At 43.3% G+C, this 18,101-nt stretch overlaps 2 protein-coding genes across 2 annotated transcripts in view; one reads left to right on the top strand and one right to left on the bottom strand.

Moving 5' to 3' along the window:
* Window positions 1-649: 649 nt before the first annotated feature.
* On the bottom strand, window positions 650-17,060 carry MTRF1 (mitochondrial translation release factor 1). Its single transcript, XM_026034500.1, has 10 exons — window positions 17,044-17,060; window positions 10,503-10,952; window positions 7,995-8,086; window positions 7,044-7,125; window positions 6,650-6,757; window positions 6,387-6,559; window positions 5,105-5,222; window positions 3,823-3,959; window positions 1,828-1,926; window positions 650-835 (listed from the first exon to the last, which is right to left on the bottom strand). Exons 2-10 carry the CDS (start codon window positions 10,927-10,929, stop codon window positions 713-715), a joined length of 1,359 nt encoding a protein of 452 aa, XP_025890285.1. The 5' UTR covers window positions 10,930-10,952; window positions 17,044-17,060; the 3' UTR covers window positions 650-712.
* The window catches only part of NAA16 (N(alpha)-acetyltransferase 16, NatA auxiliary subunit), a 65,732-nt gene continuing 64,638 nt past the window's right edge, over window positions 17,008-18,101 (top strand). The window contains exon 1 of the mRNA XM_026034498.1: window positions 17,008-17,061. Coding sequence (XP_025890283.1) covers window positions 17,008-17,061 — 54 coding nt within the window. The remainder of the gene's footprint in view (window positions 17,062-18,101) is intronic.

The raw sequence follows: 18,101 nt of genomic DNA, 5'->3' as shown, positions 1-18,101 counted from the left end.
AACAGCACTCATTCACAAAATCACCTGGTGGGAAATTAGTTGGATTCCAGACCTATCTTATTTGCTAGGGTACATCTCCACTACGAGCTCATTTTCTCTCTCGCTCTTACCAATGCTAAACACTTTCCAGAATTTTGTCAACTTAATTTGAAGCTAGATAAGGGTTGTCTTTTTTTTTTTAACACTATATTAAAGAAGACCCAGCCTAAACTGACCTAATTATGGCTGCAAGGAGGCTGAAAGACTATCATTGAAGGATTCTTATGGACTCTTCTGCGGAGCATTACCAGAGTGTGTGAGGGAAGGTTGGTGCTTTGTCACCTGAAGAGGAACCTCTCCCACCTCCAGCATCCATGTAGCTTATGGCACCACATGCACTCCCTGGCATTTCTTCTGCTCCATCATCCTACCTGTGCAGCTGCAATACAGTCCAGAGGGGCTGGATTACTAAAGCCACACGGCCAGGGCAGAGAGAGCCCTGGTGCKCACAGTATTCCCTGCCTGTTCTCCTCTGCCAGGGAAGCCATAATCACATCAACCCATTGAKGCTAAACCCATCCAACCCATTTCATGCTAAAATATAAAAGGTTGTTATCACACGTATTGAAAGGCAGAGGCACAGATTTGAACCAAGCTATTATCTAACAAATGCATCCTTTTTATTTTGCTATTAAAGGGAAAAAAAAATCTGTTTTAACTGTACATAAGATCTTCAGGAGCCTCCTTTTTCCAAAGACTGCAGGTTTTCGAGATATTCAGTGAGAGCCTCCACCTCTGCAAACTCCAGCAGTCTGTTGATTAGCTTATCCAGTGCTTCTTTCCCACTTAGAATCTCCTATGGGAAAACAACAACAGATTAAAGCATTTCTGAGTGTACAACAACATAATTTCGAAATGCTGACTGCTCACAAGAGGAGTTCCTGGAACACCCTTTGCCTGCAGTCTTATCTTAACTCACTCCCCTGCACGAAAGCAACCCGCCGTGGTGCAGAGCCGCTCTGCTTTGCTGGCTGCCTCTGCAAAGCCCATGGATGCAAACCTGTGCATTCCCATGAATTTTCACTCAGAAGGAAGAAACAGGGAGTGAAGACCTCGCTCCAGTAATGTTGCCCCATTTCCAATATTGTTTTTTATTCCAAAGTTTTATGTAATAATTCGAAACGCCATTATTTTCAACTCTAAATAAGCAAAAAGATGGACTAACAAAAGGAGATTTTTATGAAATCCAAGACCTTTTCCCCACTGTCTTCCATTATKATATTAGTATATCTATATCCTGCTTCAGCAAAGATGAACCACTCCACAGCCAGCATGCTCTGGGTTCTCTGAAGGTAGTGTRAGGTTACAGTAAATCTAGAAAAGCTAGTAAATATAAGCAAAAAAATAGGCCATCCTAAATTTTGTCCTAAATTTTAAAATATTGTCCATAAATTTAACAAACAAAAACATACTATTAGACACTTATTTCTTGTAGAAAATATATGAACAAGAATGAGCAAGATGCAAAATATATGTAGAATTTTATGCAGAGCATGAGGTAATCTTAAAATTAAAGCAYGGGGCGGCATCCAGGCGGGTTTGGRAGATCTCCAGAGAAGGAGRCTCCACARCCTYCCTGGGCAGCCTGTGCCAGGGCTCTGGCACYCTCATAGGCAAGAAGTTCTTCCTCACATGCAGATGGAACTGCCTGTGTTGCAACTTGCACCCATTGCCCCTTGTCCTGTCACTGGCCACCACTGAGAAGAGSTTGGCCCCTTCCYTACATTCCCCTTTCAGATATTTGTACATATGTTTCTATTTTTTAAAACTCTTAAGAACAACCATTACCTTGATATTGCGTGCATCATATGCGATCCGGTGGTCTGTGACTCTGTCCTGAGTGAAGTTATAAGTACGAATTCTCTCTGATTGTGCTCTTGTTCCCAACTGTAAAGCAGCAACCAAAACATCTATTATGTTGTGGTTATGCTTTTTTAATACAAGAACCTCTTCCAAAGCAGCACATCTTGAAAAGACACTAATGGATCAGCCTGTTCTACCTACAAACCTAGTGGTCACTGACTCGGATTTTGTTTTGATAACTGTGCTCTTGCTAAACTGCATTTTTTGCCATTCTGTATTGCAGATCCAGCTTAAACATCCTCTGGTGACCTTTCTTTTTTCTAGCTCTGTGGCTGGAAAAGAATTACCATAGAAAAATATCAGCAATACCAATATCAATATCAACAAAATGAAACAAATATCAACTTGAATACCAACAGTTATGTAAGGCAAGAGATACTTATATCTAAATGGGTCTTTAGTTCAAACATGTAAGATTTTTCTTTTCTTTTTGGAGGAGTTTCAATGTCTACAAAGGATAATAAGAGCAGGCATAAGTAATGACAAAGGTAGGACACTGAAACGGTGCTACACAGCAGGGTGGCAAAGCAGTTACACTAATATTTGGCTGACAGAAATTAATACTAAAAGAGGAGCAAATTAAGAATATGAACAGTAGTCCTCTAGTGGTCAAGTGCAGGAGTGCAATCAAATATAAAAGTTTTAAAACATTGTTACAAATACAACTCTGTTGCCCGGTGGATTGTTTTATTAAAATAAAGACCTAGATGCTGAAAACTCTTGGGGAAATGAGTGTCGGATTCAATAGCCTTTTCATTTGCACCCACGTTTATCTTTCAAATCATGGAATTTATTTAATGTGTTTTGGAACATATTGAAAAACAATCTATTTTCCCTTGTTTTTTTTAGTATTATTATAAACATACACCTAAATCCTTTATGCAGTCTTGAAGATTAGCAAAGTAAAATCAACAAAAGATAAATGGCTCACAGATTACAACGACTGAATTAGTCTGTCAGAACAAAACACTTAAAAGCAATCTGAAATTAGTGATTAAAAAGCTGAGCCAGACAACTTCTACTATTTTAATGTATTTTTATTTCTGTTTTCTGTTGATCACTATAGAAATTTACACTGCAAACTGTAAAATGTTCAAATGACAGGAGAAGAATGATAGTACATTTTCAGAGAAAAATAGGGTTTAAGGTGTAGTTTCTGGTAACTTTTATGAAGGTTGTTTTTTCCTTAAAAGGTTACTTAAACAATAGAAAATATTAAATATGTAATGGTGAAGTGGAAAGGTTATTTATAGACTCTTATTTTTCAGTTATCAAAAATAATTTTAGATTAAAATACAGATCTGAGGATGCCTCATCCTAATTTACATTGGGAAAAAAATCCTCCTTACTTCTTTCTGCTTTGGTTGTATAAACGTGACCCTAATAGAGACATTCATTACAGCACAGAACGGTTGACGTCAGGAGTCTACAGAAGTCACCTAGTCCAAACTCACATAGAGGACATTGCCCAGGACCCTGCTGTTAGTCCATGGAGTTAAGCATTAGCTTTTTAATGATAGTATCATAGAATCATAGAATCATAGAATCATAGAATCATAGAATCATAGAATGCTTAAGGTTGGAAGGGACCTCAGAGGTCACCTAGTCCAACCCCCCTGCTCATGCAGGGTCACCTAGAGCACGTGGCACAGGGCTGCGTCCAAGCGGGTTTTGAAGATCTCCAAAGAAGGAGACTCCACAACCTCTCTGGTATCATTAACAACTCTTTTTTCCTCACCTGAGAGGCAGACACTAGGGCCAACTGGGGTAAGTAAAAAGCAAATGGGCTCTTTTGGAACAGACTTGCATCTTAAGCACACCTGGTGCAACACACACACTCCCTGTCACTGTCACCCAAAATGGTCAGCAACAGRACTACAACAGAGCACCCCCTATATGTCATTAATCCCATGCTCTCACCTGCAGTTTTCTGGCACTCTGCTCTTGGCTTACTTGTTTCTCAATSATCTGCTGGTACAGCTTAGCTCTCAGGGTGCGCAGAGCTATTTCCTTGTTCATTTGCTGTGACCGCTCCTGCTGGCACTCAACTGCTAGTCCTTCGTGGGGGAGTTTAAGACAGCACGGACCAAACATCCAATATAAAACATAGAAACAATCAAGAATTAATTCTAACACATTAGGCAAATGAAACTTTCTAAAGTGTTSGCTTGTAGGCCTGTCAGCTGAACTCAATGGCAAAAAAAAATATTAATACATTTTTTAACTCTTCCCAGCTCCACCAGGGTTTCTGGATTCAGTGCTAGAGAAAAGCCAGGGAGACTTCACAGCTTCATGAAAAACAGAACTTTCTGACATTACTCCCAGAAAACAGGGTTTTACTCCAAATAGGTATTTCATCTTAAACATGTCATTTGCGTGGTGCACAGAAGCACAGTWAAAAGAATGTAACACAGGTTTTAAGCATCTTAATCTAGACAAGCTCCTAGAGACTGGAAAAYTATTTTTTAACAGAGAAGGATGCCAAAGCAGTGCAGGACAAACTCACGGTGAAATAAAGCAATATAAAAGGCAATATGGAGATAATTAATATTTCTCTTTATTCCACATTTTAATTCTGAAATAAGTCATATAGCAAACAGGAGTTTTCACATCAGCACCGGCATCTCTTGTGTTTGGGAAGATTCTGCATCCAGCAAATAGTAGCCCAGTGAATTTAACCTAAAAACAAATTGTGAAAGCCAGAGCAAGCTGGATTGCTGGATTGCTATTAGCATACCTTCACTTTCCCRCTCAACATAAGATTTTAGCAGCTTTATCTACTACTACCACATGCAAATCTCCCTGTCTCCTCTCTTCTCATTCCTGCGATTCCCAGCTTCCAGGCAGGCAACGTGCACCCCCACTTGCCACTGTTATTGATAGAGGTACAGAGGGCTCAGCAGGACGTCCTGGCACCTTCCATCCTGCCCCTGTCACCCTCCTTTGTGTCTTTCATTCCTCATGTTTATTAAACTGATGCTCTGAAGACAAAACTGGCCTGAGAGCAGCATATTGGCCAGCATGTTGCTGGCACAGACTCCTCACTCACTGCCTTGCAACATGGGCAGAAGGAGAAGGGGCTCCAGCATCGAGCCTAGTCCCCCCAAAATCCCTGTAAGAGGCAACTTGCAGGGCCCTAAGTTTTCATTTCGGGATACAACTTTTGAAAGTGAYCCAAAATACAGAATAATGCTGAACTTACCTGTGGGAAGGTGAACAATTCGCACGGCGCTATCGGTTTTGTTAACGTGCTGCCCTCCTGCTCCCTTGGCCCTGAACGTATCTATGCGCAAATCTTTGGGCTCCACTTTAATATCCACCTAGAATCAAAGCGAATCGTTAGTACCTGCTCACCCTAATATGTTCTGGAATAGCTTTTCAATTACACTCTCACTTCTCTCCCCGAATTACTCCTCTGCAACTGTAATTATTATACTTTAATTATTATACTTGGATAAATTATCATACTTAAATGCAATAGTCTATGATTCCATGAGTAGCAAACATCTCTATCTAATCATTAATACTTCAAGTAATACTTTAAGTATTTCACTTTTTTTATGGAGCTGTACTACACATCACAAAACAAGTGGAAGGTATGAAAAAAAAAGAAGTTTTGTAAAACCAGCTTTGGCAAGGAAAGTGAAAAATAAGCAAATCACCAGACACTACTACTAAAAAGTACTGCCAGGATGTTGTTCAACAAGTCGAACCTGAACGATTTTTATAGCAGTGCTTAAAAACATCTAACAGGGCAAAACTGGGTGTATCCAGATCCAAGAAAGGATTGCAGCACTGGAAACAGGAGACCATGGTGACCCAGACCACAGTTTGAGCATGGTGGATGGGAAAGGAACATTCAGATCTGAACAAYGTTGCAAGGAAAGGAAAGTAAGGAAGCAGAAGAGCTTTCTGGGAAGGCCTATCGGATCTGGCTAGGGTTATTTGGGTGTTTAAATTCTGGCTGAATATCTGGGAGATCTCAGAAAGACCTGCCAACAGGCTCATTCAAATATAAAGCACTGTCCTTGATTTAGCAGAAGGCACCAATAATTTCAAATGAAAGAAAAGGAAAAAAAAAATCCCAAAGGACCATTACTATACAACATCAACTATTTCTTTGGATATATTCCCTGTCTTAATACATTACGTAGTTTAAAGCTGGACTACTCCTAGCAAGCCATTTTTGTAAGTGTCAGGGCTGGAATGCTTAACAAAATGATCACTGATTTACTCTCCACTTTAGGTTGCAGCAAATCTCGGCAAAGTTGCTTCTGACGATCCACTTGAACAAGTGAGGAACCATTTAGCTCTGTAGAGAGCCAAGGGCTATGGCCTGAGCTTGTGATTTACTTGCTCAGACTCGCACAAAGCACTTGGGTACCAATAAAATCCCAAAACAGTAACAGGGTTTTAAATAACACCCACCCCAATGCCAAAATGGATGATCAAACACCTCCCTGGTGCCCTGATGGACTGTTTACCTCCTCTGGCTGAGGGAGGACAATAACTGACATTGTCCCYGTGTGAATACGCTGCATTCTTGAGGACAGGCCTGTCTCAGGGATCCGCTGGACTCGATGGGTCCCTCCCTCATATTTCAGATGCCTGTAGACGTCATCTCCTGAAATCTGAGCAGCTGCATGATGCAACCCACCTATAGAGACAAATAATGGGCATAAATATAGCACAAAAACACAGCTTTGAATTTAGTTGCTTTGGAGGAACGTCCGAAGAATTAACGCACCTATCTCAGCTGGCGTGTAGTTCAGAATATCAAAGGTCCAAGATTTATAGTCTGCATAGTTCTGGTACATCTCAAACATTTCTTTAGTGAACTGTTGGCAGATGTCACCTAAAAATATAAAGGCACTGCAACATAAATAGCAGATCATAAAATGGCAGCCACCACGTTTTAGCTTGAGCTGCAGCTCTAACCACAGTCATTAGACCAGTCACAAGATACCATTCTTTAGATACTCTTTAGTACTCATAGTACTTTCTAAACTCATTAGATACTCTTCTTTAGGCAGTGCTAATTTATATCCTTAAAGTGTAAAAATACACTAAGCATAACCCCTAAGAGCCTGAAAAATTCAGATGACAATCTGAGGTAATCTTTACTGTGGGGACTTCCTGACCTCCAGTTGTTCTGCCAGCTGTCACTTCCAATATGACATGGCTTCCATCATACTTTTGTTTGGGCACGAGACTCTGGAAAAGCTGAAAAGGAGAAAAAGAAAAAAATAAAATAATGTCACTATCTCCTTCAYGACTCTCTATCTCCTTCTATCCAAATTTATAGTAGCCACTCTTTGCAAATACCATAGCTTGAGCACACACAACCACAAACTTGTATTGGTAACTAGTAACTGGCAGTAAAAAACATCTAATGGCTATTGCAGCTCGATGCAGACAGTGTGGAAATGGGGTATGTTGGTGCAATTGCCGGGAAGCAGTTGGAAATTTGATTCCACAAAACTGTGTGTTGGGTCCCCCATTCCAGCCTCAACTAACTATGAAGTAATTAGCTATAAAATATCCTTTTTTTCTTTTTATTTTTAAACACAAAACTGACTTTACTTTTCAGAAGGTTCTATTTCTTGTTATTTTAATCTGAATGTAGAAATGAGCCCAAACACAGAGCTCTCCACTCAATCTTTTCAGCTTCTCTGATTACAATTAATTTCCTCACTCGTTGGGAGTTGTCAGCTGAGAAGAAAATGAAGGATTGAAAGTTTCAGTCAGGAACCTTTCCAAGAGTGTTCACTCTGCTGCCAGGAACAGTTCCTAGGATGCCACACTAGGTCTCAATAGCACAGACTCACAGTTCAGCTTTTCATTTTTATTCTCCCCAGCATCTGGAGACAGACAAGCAAGCAAACAAAAATGACTCAGACAATGGGCTTCCGAGAGGCAACTGTCAGTAAGTAATGTGCTAATAATTTATGTTGCCACATCTTTTCAGGAAGAATTGAAGAAGCTGGACTGCTGATTCATTAAATGCACATGTCATAGGTTGTTAAGATCAGAAAGGAACATTTTTCTGAAGTTTTTACTTACAAAGCTGTATAATTTCACCTCAGGCTCACCTTTTTGCACAAGGTGTTGATTTTTTTATCAAGGGTCTCCTTCTCTTCTAAGGCGAGCTCTAAAAGTTGTTTCTCATCTCTGCTCTCTAGGTCTAAATTCCAACAACAGGAACAGACRTTAGCCCAATCTCACTTGGCTTAGAGCAAACTCCAGCACGGCTGTCAAGAGACATGCATTGCAGCACACAAAAACTGGCAGTGCAGGCAGCTCCGTCTTCCAAGCATGAAATAGGAAACAAGGGCAGCCCCAGCCAGGATGTGTATTTCTAAACGATCCCATTTTCAGGGTGGAGGTGGAAGCAGATAGAAGTGAGGTATGAAATATCTTACCTTTGCATCCCTAGCTGCAGGCTCCGGGTCTGCACAAGCAGAACCCAGAGCCACCCAACAGTTACTCGCTGTCACTTACAACATGCTGACCACTATGTGACCTATAATGGCAGTCCAGGCTTAAATCCACAAAGGGGTTGGATAAAATGCCTCAAAAGGCTGCCTGGGAAGAACCACCGACTCGGCTGCCATTGTTTCAGCCTCTCAGGCAATAAATAAGGGTTATTGTTAATAAACAAAGGTCTCTGGATGTGCCCAGAAAGACTCATGTACTGAACAACTTGTAGCATGGCATTGAGGTGGACAGGAACGAGATGAGAGTGTCAGTCGGCTCAGCCGCTGGCTATTCAGGAGATCAAGGGGATGTGGGAGGTGCGGGCTGGAGGCAGCGGGATGTGGGAGACATCCCTTCCCTCCATCCCTTCCCTCGGATGAAGGCAGCTCCCTTCCCCTCCCTCGGCCTGGCGCCTCTGTGACCACAGAGCAACCAAGTAAACACGTGAGCAGAGATGGGAGAAGGGACGGGGAGGGAATGTCCAGCCCTGGGGATCCACGTCCCAGTCCCATCTCCCTGTGGGCCCCATCTTTCCAAACATTCACTTAACCCTCCCTGTGACCCCCCCACTTGATCTGTCACATCTCCMGTGGCAAACGTGGGGAGGTGGCTCCACGGGGAGCGCCAGAACCGAATCCAACAGCGACCACRAGGAGCTCGGCTAAGGAGGAGAGGCTCGGAAAGGGCTCTCCACAGGAGCAAGGAACGGATAAACAAATGGGACATCTGGGTCTTAACTCGGCCACGTGATACAAAGTAGTGTAACTATTTAATTAACTTTTTGGCTGTAATTTTTCTTCCATTTATTTTCTTTTTCTCAATGCTAGCTCACTTAATCCCTCCATATCATAATTTATGGAACAGGCCAAAATTCTTCATTACCTTTTGGATCCCAAAAATAGCCTTCTTAAATGGAAGTGTATTTTCCCACTCTTTTTTTTGTTTGTTTGTTTAAACTTTCTAATCCTTCAAGAACATTTCTTTTTCACCTTTCAGTTTCCGGCCCTCCTCATCTTCACTCCTTTTCCTCTTTCTCCAGTGGAAAAATAAGATCTTTTTACACCCCTGGTTATTCCAAAAGCATGAATGTACCCTTTAATTTCAAAAATTAAGAATATAAATATTTTCCAGCTTTCAAAAGGAGATGCACTTTTATGAGTTTTATTTCAATATGGCTTTTACTGTTTCATTAATCTCTTCTCTGAGATGCATGAAGACCATGATCTTCCATCTACTTTTATTTATAGATATTGGCTATCCAATTTTCCAATTATCCCTTGCTTCACCTCTTTAATGTAAGCCCTTTCTCTTGAGGCCACCACCTCCCTCTATTAATTTAGCATCTATTTGTGTATGAGAAAGGCAGAATTTTCTCTCTCCTACTCCCTGCATTGCCTTGCACTTGTAACTGAACAATTCTGGTAAAACACTGCAGCTCTGCTTACTCTGTAAGTTACTTTACTCTCTATTYACTCTCTTATTTCTGAGCAATACCAAAAATGGACAACATATTTTTTATTTTAACTCCAACCTCTTCTGTAATGTAACGCTGTATTGAGAAACACCAGGCATGCATCTTATAGAGCCATCAATTTTTATTCCACATTGGACTTCTCAAATAGCTCCAAATGAGTATAAATTTCTGCCATCTACATTAGAAGCTGAGAAATCAGGAACTAGTGTTGAAAGTCCACTTAATTTGCTTGATAAATATCAATGAACTGGGTAGACAGGATCCTATTTCAAATGAGACAGATGAAGTCTGCACATGTCAAATGTCACTGAAATGTCTTCCTTCAGTTCATGCTATTGTTGGTTCCATCAAAAAAAAATCCCAAAACTTAAAACAGAAATATTTGCAAACTATTTCTGCTAGACACAGAGTTATGAGAGCCCAGACGGTCCCTGTTCTCCCAGGGTGGCTTATTAAGACCTCAACATGAAGTGAAGCAAGGTGAAAATGAAAAGAAATGGGTGGATCAAGAAGACTTTGTCTGCCTGTTCTCCCAGGAACAGCTATGACCAGAGATTGTTCCATGGCCAGCTTAGCACTTATTTAAAAACCTTTCTTAAAGGCCACACAGTAAAGCTTATCACAAGCAAAGACAGCATTTTATCCTTACCTTTGCACATGGCTTCTAACTCTTGAACCTCTCTTTCTGCCTCTTTGATTTCTTGAAATACAGCTGCAACTGGGGACAGATCAGCATGCCTTCTCTTCAGGGATCTTTCCTCAAAGTCACTTATTGAGCCAGCATTTAAGAGATGACAAACCCGCTGGTATTCCTTGCTTAGAGTCTCCAGATACTTCTGCATAGYCTCATGCTTCCACAATCCATGAGAATCCTGATGTTTTTTCCTAAGCCGACTGCTAAATGTCWGAGTGAGCCTAGCTGTGTCCAACAAGGATTTTGGCCCCCAGTTGTGCATTCCCATCACACAGCCCATCTTCTTCGTGGCAGAAGGAAGAGGACAGCTGCGAAGCTCACCATGACAGCAGCACTGGGTGAACCAGCTCCTGAAAAGCCAGGCCCTGTGGAGGGATTTCATTTTGTTCCTTATTTTTTCACCACCTGCAATTAGAAGTAGACAGAACATGGAGTATTTTTAATTATCTGTGGAAACGGTGCATTCTACTTCCAAAAGCTGCATCATGCTCAACACACAGCCCCACTGCCACAGACAAAACTATTYCTACTTTAGCCCTGATTTAAGCTGGCGAGCATTGTCAGCACAGTTGTACTGACTGGGGATTGGAAAAAATCTCCTCCCTTGCATGGTCAAACAATCTTTTTATGCTGCAGAAGCTCTTTACAGACAGCAGCTTTATTTTGCCATACATTGTACTGGAAAAAGCCAAGTATTTCAYGCACTACTGGCTAAAGCACAGTGTGGCTGAGAGAAGACAAAAGCACACTCGAGATGCAGAATTTTATATATAGAACACATGAAATGTGCAGATTTTTTGTGTAAAATTCTACCCATGGCTGTAACAGGGTTTAACTTGGGCATGTTGCACTGTGCAGTTGCACTGTGCATGTGCAACTTGTGCAGTTGCACTGTGTAAGACAAGGGATCAGTGTTTTACGTTCCCTCTGTACTCCTTTAGGTGCAARTACAAGACATAAATATTTTCATTAAGAAAAGTGAGTAAGAAGCAGCTCCTCCAAAATACAATCCCTTCTGACAAAGTTAACCTACAGCTTTACAGGACACAGCCTCTCCTTATTACTACTGCCCTAGGACAGGTCTTTTTTTCTTCATTGTACATGACAACATTGCACATCATCAACATCACGAGCTATACTTGCAGTTCTGTTAGACTGTAAAAACTGATATTGATGCCCAAGGATCTATCAAGAGGTCTAAGCTTGCTTGCTGTAACTATGTCAGCCATTCTCATTCGAGAACTATTAACATAGAAAAGGTTTAATGAAAAAGGAATAAGCACTCCTTAACATCCCTGCCGGTACCATAACCCCATCTGTCTACTGGTGTCTAAAAAMYAAACAAACAAAAAAAAGTTTTTAAAACATTGAACTTTTCCAGCAGAGCCTCCTTAAGCACATATTTCTATTCATGACTTTTTGCTCATTAGTGACAAGACTTCCCATACATCTTTACGCCTTTTACTGACACATTACTATGACATTTTAACTACTCACCTTGCCAGTTACCCTCATCCATTTATTCTCACCACCCATTTGCCTGACATGGAAAAAACAGCAGTRTAGAGCAGAAAACGAAGCAATTCTAATTGCTTGCCCACAAATTAGTTCTACTGCCCACAGAGAAAGCGAGGGAGGGAGAGAAGGAAGGACGGGCCTTTATTTTGCTTAGTTAGCTGGTAAATGCTATCAGATCTACAGCGACAACTTCAGGATTACTTTGATTTACAGAAAGCCATGGACCATCTAGTGACTAAAAGCAACTGCAGTGCAAGGGATCAGGCTTCCCCCATGAGGAACGCAGCAAAATGCTCAAATCGGTTCGTCCTCTACAATCCTGGACTTGGGGTCYATGGGACCACATGGAGACTTCATTTAAAAAAAGCCCAAATCTGCTGATTTCAGTGGAGCTGCTCCTAGGGATTTCATACCAGTGTGGCCCATCATCTTCTGGTCAAGTGTCAAGCATCATTAGAAAAACTACTGTTTATTAAAAAAAAATGTAGTTAACTAATAGCTAACTTGCAGTAGAGCTTTGCCTGAGCTCTCAAAAATGTAACTTTTGTTTTTAATGCTCRAAGACCCAAAGAACCTCTGTGACTCAGAGACCTTCAGGAACATCCCAAACTTCAGCACAGCTTTGCTTGGTTGAATTTTAAAAAGGTAGCTCCTCCTTAAAAGGAGATTTTGTACCAGAATATTTGTGCAGAAATATGGACACATAAAACTCTCAGGGAGCTATGAACCTATGAGCAGTGGACCATCTACACATGTTTTTCAAATCTGTTCTTAATGATTTTTTTTAAGTGACATAATTACTTACTACGTGGGCAACTTAACTGCATGTCAAACCTGAAACTGGCAAGCAAATTAAAAAAAAAAGAAAAGCAATACTCTTGTGAATTTATTAGCTAACTTCTATATTGCTAATGGATTTAGTAGTAAGTTAATTTCTAGGCAGCACTTATCAATGACCAATCTAATGATCAAAGATGCTATTAAAGTCCAAGCCAAAAAAAAAATCCCAAAATAAAACAGAATAAAATAAACCAGATTAAATTAAAATGAAGAAAAATAAAGCAAATTAAAATAAAGTTAGATAAAATAAAATAAAATAAAATAAAATAAAATAAAATAAAATAAAATAAAATAAAATAAAATAAAATAAAATAAAATAAAATAAAATAAAATAAAAATAAAATAAAATCAGAGAAATCCCAGGGGAAGGTCGGAATGCAGGAGTGCACGGGAAGCGCAATCCGCGTTGCCAAACGCGCTCGCCGCCCACCTGCCTCCGCCGCCCTCCGCGCCGGGGCTGTCTGTGGGGATCCCCTGAAGCTGGAGGCGAGCGGGAAGCAGGGAGAGCCGCGACCCCGTCCTGCCCTGGTGCCCGACGTGGGGCCGTGATCCCGACGTGGGGCCGTGATCCCAGTGGGTGCAGCATGCCAGGCCGCTCTCCCGGCGGGCAGGAAGTGCAGAGCGGAGCCGCGCTCCCGGCATGCCCGGCCCGTCCGGTGGCTCCGGCTCCAAAACATGCAGACGAACGCACGCGTATGTGCCCGTGCACACACACGTTTATGTGCCCCTGCATATAGCTGTGCATGTATGCATGTATACACACACACACGTATATAACCACACACGTATATAACCACACACGTATAAAAACACATGCATTTGTCTCTGTTGTTCTAGTCTAAATCTTGACTAGAGATCAAAGTCTTGAATATGACGTTCTAGTCTAAATCTTAACTCTCCCCTACGCCCTCACTGCAGCAAAGGTAAAGTGCTTTTATTTATTTATTTATTTATTTATTTATTTATTTATTTATTTATTTATTTATTGCCAACACTTTGTATGGAATGCCAAGAGTAAAGAGCAATGGGGTCTCTTACTCCCGCTTCCAGGCGCCAACCTGGAAACTCACTACGTTCCATCCTCTTTTGAAAGGATTACTGCTGTGCTGCTGCAAGAGAGGCACGTTGGTTATACAACGTAAACAAACACGACCATCCACATTATTTTTAAGCTAATTGGTCACAGCTTTCTAATAAAAGTATATTTTACAATACTATGCATACGCATATTTTAACAGAAAATTTTAAACCACATTTACTCACATTTTGAAAAACTTAAAGTAACATTAATTTTTACACCTACAATTACCTAACAGGGCAATTTACTTTTTGCTCTGTATGTTATTGGGAGGAAAATGTACTTTTTCAAAACTCTTCCAAGATAAAAACTTCTGCTGTATAAACTGTTTTATGTTTCCTTTAGGTTCATAACTTGTACTGAACAGTCATTCTTTCTTCTGGAGTTGGTTTTATTTCAGTAAATTCTCCCATCAGCAAACTCAATCTCCAATTTAGARCCACAGCAAATAGCACCTGGAGATCTCATAAGCGCTTCCCCAGGACCTGAGCACTTCAGGCTCTGTCCTCACCGAGAACCACTCTCCTTCAAACGTGACTTACTCCTCAGTGTAGTTAAATACTAAAATTATCCTTTCACTAGGATTCTGAACAAATATACAATCTAATAATTAAAAGTCCTAGAAAGAAAAACTGTGGAAGGACAATCAAGGCACTAGTAACAACACGAAAATCATAAGCACACCAATTGGATGTAAGACATAGAGAGCAGGCCAAGGCAAACRACATCTGCTTCAACTGCAGCCAGTAAAGGTTATTACATTAAAGCCTCTGATTAAAAGTGAAAATGATTCATTTTTTATTATGCTTGGTTGGCGAGTCCTTTAACTCAAATCTGAAAGCCCAAGGCTGTCACAAATTCTCTGTGCTGCCCATGAGCCARCAGACCTGGCAGTGTCCACGTGGCTGGACTCAGTATCATCAGTACGGCTGCCAGAAACACCATTAGCTACAGGACACGTGCCCGCTATCTCATACTAGAAGCATACAAGAGCGTATTCTTCCCTCTATCACCTATGTGCTTTCAAGATGGAATATGGGATTTGAGTACAAAGGATGGCAAATTCCACTACTGTTTGTGCTTTCCCCCAGCCCCTTCTTTTCAGTTTGCTTTGGCATGTTAGACCATAGATTATTAAATAATCAACCATGGCCCTCGCAGCCGCCTATGGAGATGGTGAGGACCAAGAGATRTGGGGGGCTGAGTGCTCTCTGACCAGAGCAGCCACATGGGCTGTAGGGAGCAGAAGAGCAATAGCAGCAGTACAGCAGGATTTGAGGGGTTTGGGGGCTGAGACGAATACCAGGAACAGGCCTGTATTTTTAAAACCCAAATATGGCAATTCCGAGCCACTTTAGATGCTGGAGGTAAAGAAAAGGCTAATGAAACAGAACGGGCTCCATGCACTTGGCGTGAAGGCCGCTCTGTTTCTGAACCAAGGCTGCTTTTGCCTGGGGGGCACTAAGTGGCCTCAGCAATTTGCAAACATCGTGCCACAGCTTTTCTGGAAACCTTGGTGTTAATAAGCCTTGGGGCAAAGCGACAAAATCACGAGCTTGTTACCATCACTTTGATATTGCATTCCTATTTAGACCAAATTTGTCAGCTTTCAGACCTCTGAGCTGTTTCTGTCTGAAGGAAACACTGGTGACAGAATCATCGGTGCCTTGACCACTGTCCTGCTTATTAGCAGCCTCTAGGAAGAGCTTTGCTGTGGCCACCACCACGGCATTAGACGACCAGGGTAAGCTCTCTTGGCTGCATCCCCAAATCTCAACCAGCTCTCTGCCCCTGCAAAAGCTCCGGTTTCTTTCTCACTTATTCGAGCCAGTCTACAGATGACTCATTTATTGCCTCCTTCATTTTCTTACCGCTTTTAACACAGGCCTTTAACACAGCCACACGTCTAAGCCAAACCGAACCCCTGCCTTACTGGTAATCAGTCTGTTTTCAAGCAGCGTTTGGGCCAGCAGGAAACATTCAGCTGTTAAGAGCAGCCTACAGCTTCACACCAGGGCCCCACCACATGCCCGGCTGCCTTGGGGRTGCATCTCTGTGGCCCCCAAGCCCACACAAGCCCTAATGTTCCCCTGCTAGGAAGGCCCAGGACTCGAGCACGTGTAGTCCAGGCTTGGGAGACCTTGTACAGCCTGGGGCCCCGGCCTGGCTCCATGCAGGGGTTCTGCCCCATTCAGGGGTAGAACCTGCTCCATGTGCAACTGAATAAAATAGGGGTTTTTTTTGGTTTTCTTTTCCTTGTTACACATGATTTTCCAGCAGTTGCAACCCTGCAGATGCCAATCAAGCTCAGCGCGTAAGACCGTAAGCGGAGAGCTATTCCTACAGGACTAATATTCTTTTAAAGATACAAAAACACCATTAATATTTAAAAAAGGGCAATTACATACACTGAGCTTCTGAGGCTGCCCAAAGCTTCCCCTGTAAGCCAGTCTTTTCAACTGGTTGTAGCTTTGATTAATGTAATCAGTTTTCCTGCTTAGTAAGTGCCCCGAGGCCAAGTGGCTTTGTTGGGGGATTTTTATTTTATTTATTTTATTTTATTTTATTTTATTTTATTTTATTTTATTTTATTTTATTTACTTTTATTCTGACACAGATTCATTTGAGAGCGATGCCGGGGGAATAAACACGAAGCAAATCGGATTTTCGGAAGACCTGAAACTTCCCCAGGCCGAGGGGGGACGCACAGACCCTCCCGAGGAGCCAGCACAGCCGCCCCCGGGGTGGGGGGGAGGGAAGATTTTGAGGTGAAACCGGGGACGATCGGGGCACGCGGCGCAGGCCGCGCGGGCGCGGGCGGGGGGAGCGCGCGGGCGCAGCGCGCGTGCGCCGCGGCGCCCCGGCCGCCATTTTGCAGCGTCAGTGGGGCCGCGCAGCGGCGGCGGGGCCGGCGGCGAGGGCGGCGCGCGCCCATGAGCTGAGGAGCCGCCGTCCCGCGGAGCCCGCGCTCCTGCCCGGCCCTTCCTCCCTCCTTCCCCCGCTCCCTCCCCGGCGCMTCCCGCCATGCCGTCCGTGCCGCTGCCGCCCAAGGAGAGCAACCTCTTCAAGCGCATCCTGGTGAGACGCCGCCGCCCGCTGCCCTCCGCGCTCCTCGCGGGGCCGCCCGGCCCCTGGCCGGCGCGCGGGAGCCGCCGCCGCTGCCCCCGGGGCCGCCTTTGTGCGCGGCGCGGCGCGCAGGCCCCGCCGGCTGCGCGAGCGCGGGAGGGAGGGAGGGAGCAGGGAGGGAGGGACGAGGAGCCGCCGCTCCCCTTGGCCGAGGGGGGATCCCGGCGCCTCGGCGCGGCTGGAGCGCATCCCGGCGGGCCCGATCCCGGCGGGCCCGATCCCGGCGCGCGTGTCCCAGCCGCGGGAGCCGCTCGGCGCCGCCGCCCTCCGCAGGGTTCCGCGTCCCAGGGGGCTCCGGCCGTTTGACTTATCCCGCCTCCCTCGGCCCTTTTGGAAAAGTTTCCTCCGCTCTGGCGTTGCGGAGCCCCCAGAGCACCCCCGTGGGGTCCTCGCCTCGTAGGCCTTAGGGTGCGAGAGCACATACTGTTTGTGAGGTAGTTTAAAAGAAACTTGCTTTAGCTATGACTTTCTAAAAAATAGAGTGATTACATTCTATTAATGCTGCATTTTTTTTTTCTTAATTTAAAAAGAGAAAGAAGAAAAAGTTCCTGGTTGTCCCAGGTTGGTACTAAATGGAGCCCCAGCCTCAACAAGCTTGAGGGTTTTATCCCAACTTACCTTTCCAGGGGCAGAGGACATCTGTGCAGCACAGTGGTCAAATACTGGCCTAAACTGCTTGTTTTGGTTATGTGAGAACGTACTGGGTTASTTTCAGTGACTCTGTGGAGGGGAGATGAGCATTATAACTTTGGGAAGCAGTGAGCTGCCCTGSTTGGTGTGGGGCTGGTTCGAGTCGGGTGCCCTGGAGGGCCCTTGTGCCACTGTCTGTGGGCAGTATGCAGGTTAATGGTGATTTGTTGCTTACTGCATGCCTATGGCATGCGTCTTAGTAAGGCATTCTAGTACTCGTCTTTCTCTCTGCTAAAAATACATAACTAATTTTAGAACAGTTAAGTGATTATTCTTACTAGTAGCAAGTAAGTTTACAATAC

Source organism: Nothoprocta perdicaria, unplaced genomic scaffold, assembly GCF_003342845.1.
Source record: "Nothoprocta perdicaria isolate Ctin4 unplaced genomic scaffold, notPer1 scaffold_145, whole genome shotgun sequence".
Lineage (NCBI taxonomy): Eukaryota > Metazoa > Chordata > Aves > Tinamiformes > Tinamidae > Nothoprocta > Nothoprocta perdicaria.
This window is presented reverse-complemented; position numbering and strand designations above follow the sequence as displayed.